Here is a 9905-nt window from a genome sequence, read left to right as displayed (position 1 = left end):
CAGTGCAAGATGTTGAAATCATCATCAAATTGGTTAACAGTATCACTGTTCAGGTAGGCAGACAGTTCAGAAATAGCTGCTAGAGAAGCACCAAAAGTTGCAGCATGCAACAAAGCACTAGCGGATGTTCTCCTATCCAAGGAGGAAGTAGAACCAGAACCAAGACTAGTAACAAAACCTAGTACCAGAACCAAAAGGCTGACCACCAAATATTTTACCCCAAGCAATCTTTTTCTTACTTGTAGGGACTAGTTGGGCAGCCCTTTGCAACCTTACACCACCAAAATTCTCATCATATTTAGCAAAAATAATAGACAAATCAGCCCTTACCTCAGTCAAGTAGCATGAGTAATCATTACCATTAAGCTGAGATATAAGTCTAAGAACATTGGTGAAACCTTTAAGGTTAGCCCTAGGATCCAATATAAATGTAAAGGAGTAGAGAATGGGTATGTCACACCAGTATTGTAAAAACTTACCTTTCATAGGAACCACAACCGATCTTAATTCTCTATCATTTTCATAATTATTTAGATGTCCAGCTATCTCAAGAATATGATGCAATATTAATGGAGATGTGGGGTAATAAACACCAGACAGAGCAACAATGGAATCATAGAACTGTTGAAGGAATTCAAATATTTTTTCAGCAACATACCAATATTGTTCTGTCAGGAGTAGCTGACCATGCTGAGTAGTGATGAAAACAGAGAATGTGGCCTTACGGGGCAGGAAATGTTTTAACATAAGATAAGTAGAATTCCATCTCACATCCATATCCAAGCCAAACTTGCGAGGTCTTTCACCAACAACAATGCAATATGACTTATATGCAGCAATGCGCTGGTTAAATGAGTTTAAAATGATAGCAGTTCTAAATGCACAAAGCATTGGCTTAAACACTTCAAGGCCAACCTTAACAATAAGATTGATGATATGACAAGAACATCTTTGATGCAGGAACAAGCTACCAACATAACCAAACAAAATATGATTAAGTTGATTAATAGCCCTAGTGTTAGCAGCAGCCGGCATTGTCCAGTGTAACAGAAAATATTTTATCAATTAAACCATAATTAGCAACAATAGAAGCAATACACTCAGAAATATTCTTAGCATTGTGAGACACATCAATCAGCCTGAGACCTAAGATCATTTTCTCTAGTTGCCAATCAGCATTCACAAAATGAGCAACCACACTAAGGTAATCCTCCTTAGCATTGCCAGACCAGATATCAGAAGTAAGAGCAACAGAGGATACAGACTTCAAACACTCAACAAGCTGAGCACGACATTCATTAAAGTACTTAGCAAAATCTCTAATGGTTGTTTGCCTAGACACCTTAGCAAATCTAGGATTATGAGCAGAAGTAATGTACTCTTCAAAAGCATTAGTTTCACCAAAGTACATAGGCAGGTCAAGACACACAATTAATCTACACAACTAAGTATGAGCAACTTCTGGTTTATACTCCCAAAGGTGCACAGAGCCATCAGGATTAAACTTAAGCTAAGATTGAGCCATGGCATTACGACTTTTCAAAACAGGGCATATAAGAATGTGCCTATTCAAGTGACCAGTACTATGGGTAGATTTACCAATGAGTTCTTTCTTGCAATGCTTGCATCTAGCACCAGTTCGACGTTCGTTACCATAAATTACCTCAAAGATCTCATCAAAGTCTTTCCAGACCTTGGAGGTGGACGACCTCCTCTTCCTAGACGCGCCATCAGCACTGGTAGTGGCGGTCCTCGCGCTCGCAGTGCCAGATCCTGGACTCCCAAGAGGAAGCCCTTGGTCTTCTGGATCCAGGTCGATGGCAGCATTGCTACCGAGCAGCTCCTCGCCGTCCGCAGCCAGGTCTTCCTCATCATCTCCGCGAAAGCCCATCGACCGCAACTCATTGTTGTAGGACCAAGGGTCCTCGTCGGCGGCCATCGTCGCCCTTCGGCCCCTCAACGGCCTGTGCAAGAAGGAGGATTCATGAGGAGGAAGGAGAAAAAGGGCGAGAAAAAGGGACACAGTGAACAGAGACCTACCTTTGGCCAGAGCACCGAAGTTGCCGTCGACCACCTCGCCGGAGTTGCAGCCCACACAGACTCGCAGAGAGGGAGAGGAGGATTCGTGAGGAGGAAGGAGAAAAAGGGTGAGAATGCAACAACCAAAAGAGGTACAGAACAAGCAAAAGAAGGGAGGGAGTCAGGGCGAGCAGGAGGCAACCAAACCTAGCACCAGCACCACTGCCTCACATCGTCGCCCCTCACCCTTCTCCTCCTTCCCCCTCAACAATCCTTGTCGCCGGTCATGACAGGTCGTCGGGGTCGGATCTGGGCACACCAGCAGAGACACAGAGAAGTGGGACACATAGGGAGTGGGACACCCGATCGGCGGATCTGGCCGAGGAGAGGCGGATGAGGTGAGGGGAGCGGCGGATCTGGCTGAGGAGAGGCGGAGGAGGTACACTGGAGTGGCGGCTCTAAGACGGCGAGGGTAGGGGCACCGGATCGACGGATCTGGATGAGGAGAGGCGGAGGAAGTGAGGGGAGCGGCGGATCTATGCCTACGAGGTCGGGTGGAGGCGGCCTGAGGAGCGGATCTCGGGAGGAGCGGGGGAGGCGGAGGACGGAAGGAGGCGGCCAAGCGGGCGGGGAATGGAGGCTAGGGTAGGGCGCCGGCCGCGCCTCACCCCCTCCCCTTATATACGTGGGGGCGGCTCGGGCTAGCAGGCCTAGCAGGCCGCTGTGCTCGCGGGCCAGCCCACGTGCCGAGTCGGGCCGGAGGCTAATCGTGCCGGGTCGGGTTGGCCCACGTGCCGAGGGCATGGCCCAAGCATGGCACGACGCCCGTGCCGAGCTGGCTAGGCCCGTTTAAATTCGTGCCGGTCGGGCCTTGTACCGGGCCAAAAAATCGGGCCTCAGGCCCAAATGAAAAACTATAGCCTGGAGAGAGAGAGAGAGAGAGAGAGAGAGAGAGAGAGAGAGAGAGAGAGAGAGAGAGAGCAGTTTTTTCATACTACCATCAGCCTGGACTGGACTGCTACGAGCCCGGGCATTTGTTTCATACTACCAGAAACAAGATTCAGGGGGTTAATTAACACCTGGTTTAGCCATTGTTGATACATGACTTACGAATGTTCTTACAATTGAGGGATAAAAGCGGACTTTAGCGATAAACTTTGCGGAAAGTTGGAGGAAGTAAAAAAACGTTTTCCTATTTGAGAGACGTTTTGCCACTGAAGCTGAATCCCACAATGTTCACTGGAATTGGCCCTCTCTCAATTGAACATCCTCCAAAACTCCAAATGAAGAGGTAGTCCAGAAAAAAAAACGCAGTCCAAATTAGACAGCCGCGCCATCACCGGCAGTCCGGCCGGCTTCGACGTTGGAAGTCTTGTCTTCTGCCTGGACCATTTCTGTTCGACGAATTGGTAGGGCCTTCACATGCACGGTATAGTACTGCGTTGGAATTGTATAACTAAGCAACAAAAATATACGGCTGTACGCGGTTGACGGATGACGGCCATTGTCTCTGTAGGCGCGAGAATTCACGGGGGAAAGGAAGGACCTCGTAGCCCGTAGCACGCGCGGATTTCCCACATTATTCAAGTACACGGCGGCGATGGGCGATCCAGAACTCCAGTTCTGACGATATCTTCGGTCACCTCTACACTGCAGCTTCTGAAAATATGCATGGTAGTAGCATGTTGAGAGATGTGCCACAAGTTCTTGATGCGTAACAGTAAGTACTAACTAGTGCCAGTACTAAATTGTGCAGCCCACCAAGTTTGAACGGTGCGTGCATGCCGGCCCTGATGATCTCCTATACAAACCCAGCCAACATACCACCACAACTCACCTCATCACATCGATCAAGCAGGTCCACTACTGCAGCAGCAAGGGAACCTAGCGGCCAGGCAGGAACTGATCCAGTCAAGCTGCGATCCGGCATGGCGAGCTCAGCGGCGACGACGACGTCGAGGGTCCTGCTGGCCCTCGGGCTGGCGCTCCTCTGCGCCGCCGGCCCGGCCGCCGCGCAGAACGTGGCCAGCGTCGTCACCGACGCCTTCTTCAACGGCATCAAGAACCAGGCCCCGGGCTCGTGCGAGGGCAAGAGCTTCTACACGCGGAGCGCGTTCCTGAGCGCCGTCAACTCGTACCCGGGCTTCGCGCACGGCGGCTCCGAGACCCAGGGCAAGCGCGAGATCGCCGCCTTCTTCGCGCACGTCACGCACGAGACCGGACGTGAGTCATCAACAGATCATCAGCTCGCATTGTTTGTTACTCCTTGTCAAATTGTTACTCCCAGTTTGCATGGCTTCTTGATGCACGGTTTATTTCTTTTGCCTGACGACGTGAAACACATGCAGACCTCTGCTACATCAGCGAGATCAACAAGAGCAACAGCTACTGCGACCCCAACAACAGGCAGTGGCCGTGCGCGGCGGGGAAGAAGTACTACGGGCGCGGCCCGCTGCAGATCTCGTGGAACTACAACTACGGGCCGGCGGGGAGGAGCATCGGCTTCGACGGGCTCGGGAACCCGGACAGGGTTGCTCAGGACCCCGTGATCGCGTTCAAGACGGCGCTCTGGTTCTGGATGAACAACGTGCACGGGGTGATGCCGCAGGGGTTCGGCGCCACCACCAGGGCCATCAATGGCGCCCTCGAGTGCAACGGGAGGAACCCCGACCAGATGAACGCGCGCGTGCGATACTACAGGCAGTACTGCCAGCAGCTCGGCGTCGACCCCGGGAGCAACCTAACCTGCTAGAGGTGTTGCTTGGGTTCATGGATGCCTGCTTGGCTCCTGAAGAATAAAGGGATGATGCTCGGCGTCGCATACTTGTAATGGCGCCGGGAGTGAAACCCAGAGCTTATGTACTAGTACTTTAGTAGTAGCAACAATAAAAATGCAGGGCTGGGACTGTGTAATTCGACCTAAGCTAATAATAATAATAAAAAGCACTGTGCGGCGAGCTGAGCACTTGGCAAGTTTCTACGTTTCCAGCGTGCATTGCTAGTGTTTGTATGTAAGCGTTTGGGAGCAGAAACAATTACTGAAAATATCTTATTATTAAGTAACAAAATGTGCCATGAGAAGACTCACTCCATCAACTGATTCAGATTATATGAACCCTTGCACCCCTCAGTGCTAGAAAATAGGCCCATGAAGAGGTTCATTTTAGAAATCCTAAAGCAAGAGTGTATGGCATCCTTTAGTCTCATATTATTAGGGTCTGTTTGGGAGAGCTCCACTCCATATTTTTTAGCTCTACTCCTCAATTTTTTGTCCAAACATGTCCACCAACTCCACTCCACTCCCAAAAAATCAGCTCCACTCCACCTTTTTCCTAGAGCTCCTCGAGAGGTGCTCCACCAACTCCACCAAAACATGGAGTTGATGAAAATTACCCACCACGCCACTGATTAGTGGAAAATAATGGTTCGCTGCTTCTTTTCAATCCCACACGCCTTTTCAGTCCCACATGCCTCCTTCCTTCTGTTGCTCGTTCATCCCCGCCGCCGCAGTGCGCAGGCCACGGAAACCCCGCCATGGAGGTCCGCCGTGGCCATGGAGGCCGAGCACACCGTCCCCACGCCTGCGGAGAGCCAGCGAGGACGCCGAGGCGAGCTGCTTGGTGCCTGACGCGCGCCGCAGCAACGGCCATGAAGGCCCAGCACCGCCGCCGTGGAGCTCCCACGCCGTCGCCGCCGTGAAGCCCCTGCATCGCCGTCGTGAGGCCCCTGCATCGCCGCCGCCATCATGGAGCCCCCTGACGCCGCCGCCGTGGAGCCCCCGCGCCAACGCTGTGCAGCCCCCGCCGTGGAGTGCCCCCGCCCCGCCGTCTTGGAGCGCCGCCGCCTTGCCACTATGGAGAGCCCCCGCGCCACCGTCGTTGTGGAGGGCCCGCGCCGCCGACGCTGATCCCCATGCCGACGCCGCCCTGGAGCCCGCCGCTGCCTTGGAGCCCCCGCGCCAGCGCCGCCATGGAGCCCCTGCGCCGGCGCCGCCGTGGAGTCTCCCTGCTTGCAGGGGGAAGGGAGGGGAAAATCCATCTGACAGTGGGCCCCATATGGAAGTTTGGAGTGGAGCTCTCCCAAACAGGGTTGGTGGAGTGGAGCACTTAGGTGGAGCTGCTCCATGGTGGATTTGGTGGAGTGGAGTTAGGTGGAGTGCTCCCAAACATGCCCTTAGTTCAAGTTGGTGCCAGCCAACTTAAATAGAAGAGCTCTCTCTTGTGTTTTAACACACAACAAAGGGGAAGAGTGGGGCTGGTTTACACAACACGCGCGCGTGTTTTCGCGTGAGGAACCGCGTGACTTGTGACGCAGCCAAGCCAAGTTGGTGTAAATCTTTTTCCATTTGCGTATTAATCTGTTGACAACAGTCATTAGACGTGATTAGTGTGCAATCAGTGCTATAATCTTGAGTTAAATGTGCAGTATTAATCCGAGTTAATTGGGTGATAACTACTGCCATTAAGTGGTGTTTTTATAGCGAAAACGGTCAGCTGTGAGCTGCCCTCTCGTCTATAAGAATTTCTGGAGACGTCCGGTGTATCTCCGAGCCGTTGCCGTCGTGAAGCTTGCACGAGGGACGACAATAAGGTTTCTGGGAAGCGCAATTGCGCGACCGCTCGAGGCCGATCGACTACGTTCTGCACTGCTATGATCTGCACTGCATCATCTCTTCACGAGGACGAAGCACTGGTCAGTAAGAGTAATTAAATTTAACATAAATATGTTTCATCTTGTTTTACTCTATCATTTTTAATTCAGTTTGAGATAGCAGTAGCGTGTTATTTTTATTTTGCCTCAAATTAAAATCCGATCTCTTTAAACACATATTTCCAAAACTCCGATCTCCTCCTGGCACAATCGCTACCACAGATCCGAGAGGATCTCACCACCATGCAACCTAGCTATGGTGGACCTCATTGTTGTAAATCAAATATGTATGTGGACAAATTGCGTCAAAAATATATATATGTGGACAAGACCGCTGCCATGATTCTTGATCGTGGATCTAGGGAACCAAATATATATGTGGAGAAGGCCGCCATCACGAACACTTTTCTGATTCCAATATATTTATATTTATTAAGGATCTAGAGAACCAAATAAACAAAACGGTTTTCAATCACAACTGCTATAGTTAATTAGGGATAATATGATTATTTTCCACGACTAATATTGTCTGAAATTTTCTAAACGAACATTTGTTTTGGGATGGAGTATCAACTGGTAGGACAAAGACAGCAGGAAGAATGGTATACTATGTGAGAGCTGTAGCACGCACTAATAATGCAAGCCTGTATGACAACTGTAATTAGACTCCAAAAGTTTAGATTAGCAGATTGTGATCTCTCACCTGGTTCAGAGGTAACCATCTTTCCGCGGAAATACTGTACTTGACTCTCTTGATTTCTCCCGCACGATCAGAATTTTTGTAACACCTGTCATTTTGAAACAAAGTTATGAAGCAAACAAACAGCTTACAGAAACATATACTGAAGAATGGCAAGCAAGCATATACTCTTCTCTGACTTACTATGTACCAATCTTGATATATACATTCCGGTCAGCACATGGCCGTAGATCAGACACTACTACAAAAACGTTGATTTATCCCGGTTGGGAAACCGCTGTTGTCCCGGTTTCCCAACCGGGAACGCCAGTCCGGGACAAAAGGGGGTGCCCTTTTGTCCCGGGTCTGGCAACCGGGACAAAAGGTGCAACCAGCGCCCACGTGACTGGCGCACCCTTTTGTCCCAGTTGGTGTTACCAACCGGGACAAAAGGTCTCTTTTTTTCATGTTTTTCTTTTCTCAATTCTTTTTCTATTTCAATTATACTTTTGCATTTCAATTAAACTTATGTATTGGAATTCAGTGTGTATGATCTCTACTAATATATACATATATATATATATAGTTACTTATATAATATTTGTCCTAGATAGTTTTCATATATAAATTAATTCACTTATATATATATGTATACACATATCTATACATGTGAATTCCTTTACATATGAAAATGTCTAGGACCAATATTATATAAATATATATATACACATATATATTATTGGAGTGCTTATATATATAATACATACATACTCCATCATATTTGCATAGATATATTCGTTCTTAATTACATAGTAGAATTCGCCTTTTGGAAATTTAATACATATATACATACTCATAAATAGAAATTTAATACATAGACACACATATATATTTACATAGTTATATTCGTTCTTAATTACATATATACGCGTATATTGTCATATTTGCTGTGATTGTCAATATTAGATATTCCATCATAGTAATTCGCCTTTTGGATCGAGGACTTGCTCAATAATAAATCCGGAGAATTGTTCTTGAATCGCCATAATCTTTTCCTCCGGTATGAGTTTATCGCGCATCTCCCCGACCTTTGGAAAAAGGGGATAATTAATTTCGACTAATTAAAATACGAGTTCAAATATTAACAAGTTTTTTACTTACTTCCTCCTCTCAATCTGTCCAGCCCTTTGGAGGACCTACCAGACCATGGATGTTCTCGCATACATAGTATGCGCACAATACAGTGCCTGGTTTCTGCCTCATACACTTTAAGAGAGAAGAAATTATCAGGTATTTACATGACTATACTCAATAGATCTAGTCACAAGGATTCCAAAAAGTCCTTATTTACCCCGATTGAAAAGGAGACTATGTTTGGATCGGACTTCGTTTAGCTGGACGTTTCTTTGGATCGTCGTACGTTTAGATAGACGAGTATTGGATGGGACGACAACGTTTACATGGACGAGGATTGGATCGGCCTACATTTAGATGGACGAGGATCAAATCGGCGTACGTTTAGCTGGACGAGGATTGGATCGGCGTACGTACACACATACACACATATACATACACATTCATATATTTACAAATCAAATATAATTTCACTATACATTAACTCATTAAACAAATTACCATCTAATTTACATCAAATTAAATACTATAATTTACAATTTAAGAAATTGACACAAAAAAATTAACACATTAAACAAATTAAATTTACTAAAATTCATTATCAACTAATTTCATACTACATCAAATTAAATACCCTAATTTACCATTTACAAATTAACACATTAAACAAATTTCATATCCTCAAATTTGTAAATTAACACATTAAACAAATTAACACCTAATTTACATCAAATTATGGTTTTAATTTGCACAAAATTCACTAAAATTTGGTCATAAATCACTAAAATTTGAGCCTAATTCATAAAAAATGTTGGGTTTGCGGGCGGGGTGGCGGCGGCCCACAGCCAGCGTGCTCACGTACAGCGGCGAGGTCGTGGCGGCGCACAGGCTCGGCGATGGCTGGGCTTGGCGGCGGCGCACGGTCGCGGGGCGGCGGCGCGGAGCTCTCGGGGCGGCGGTGCAGAGCTCTCGGTCCGGGCGGGGCGGAGCTCGGGACGACGGCGGCGAGGAGGATCGACGGCGCAGAAGGCTAAGTGTTGGAAAAGGGGGGCGAGGGGAAGAAATATATGGGGGGGCCTTTTGTCCCGGGTGGAGCCACGACCCGGGACAAAAGGCCCTTTGGTCCCGGGTGGTGGCTTCACCCGGGACAAAAGGGGTTTTTGGGCGGGCCGGGAAAATTCTCAGCCCGCGGCCCACCTTTAGTCCCGGGTGGATCTACCACCCGGGACAAAAGGGGCCCGTTTTCCCTTGTTCCCGCCTAATGTTATGTTTGTTTTTGTTTCTTTTTACTTCTCTTTTAAAATTGGCTTTCATTTGTTAATTCAGTTAATAAAATTATGATTCCAAAAATTATGGAACAAAATTTCTTATCTCTATATAAACTTGATACACGCAACAAAAATAATTAATTTTCATTCAAGTG

General features: G+C 47.6%; 1 protein-coding gene across 1 annotated transcript; it reads left to right on the top strand.

Moving 5' to 3' along the window:
* The first annotated feature begins 3849 nt into the window (after nucleotides 1–3849).
* On the top strand, nucleotides 3850–4999 carry LOC120683387 (endochitinase A-like). The gene is made up of 2 exons (XM_039965466.1): nucleotides 3850–4242; nucleotides 4368–4999. The coding sequence occupies exons 1-2, from the start codon at nucleotides 3948–3950 to the stop codon at nucleotides 4769–4771; spliced, it is 699 nt and encodes a 232-aa protein (XP_039821400.1). The 5' UTR covers nucleotides 3850–3947; the 3' UTR covers nucleotides 4772–4999.
* Nucleotides 5000–9905: the final 4906 nt, after the last annotated feature.

The sequence above is a fragment of the Panicum virgatum genome, chromosome 7N, assembly GCF_016808335.1.
Source record: "Panicum virgatum strain AP13 chromosome 7N, P.virgatum_v5, whole genome shotgun sequence".
NCBI classification, from domain to species: Eukaryota; Viridiplantae; Streptophyta; class Magnoliopsida; order Poales; family Poaceae; genus Panicum; species Panicum virgatum.
The sequence above is the reverse complement of the archived record's forward strand: the minus strand, read 5'-3'. Positions and strand labels throughout refer to the sequence as shown.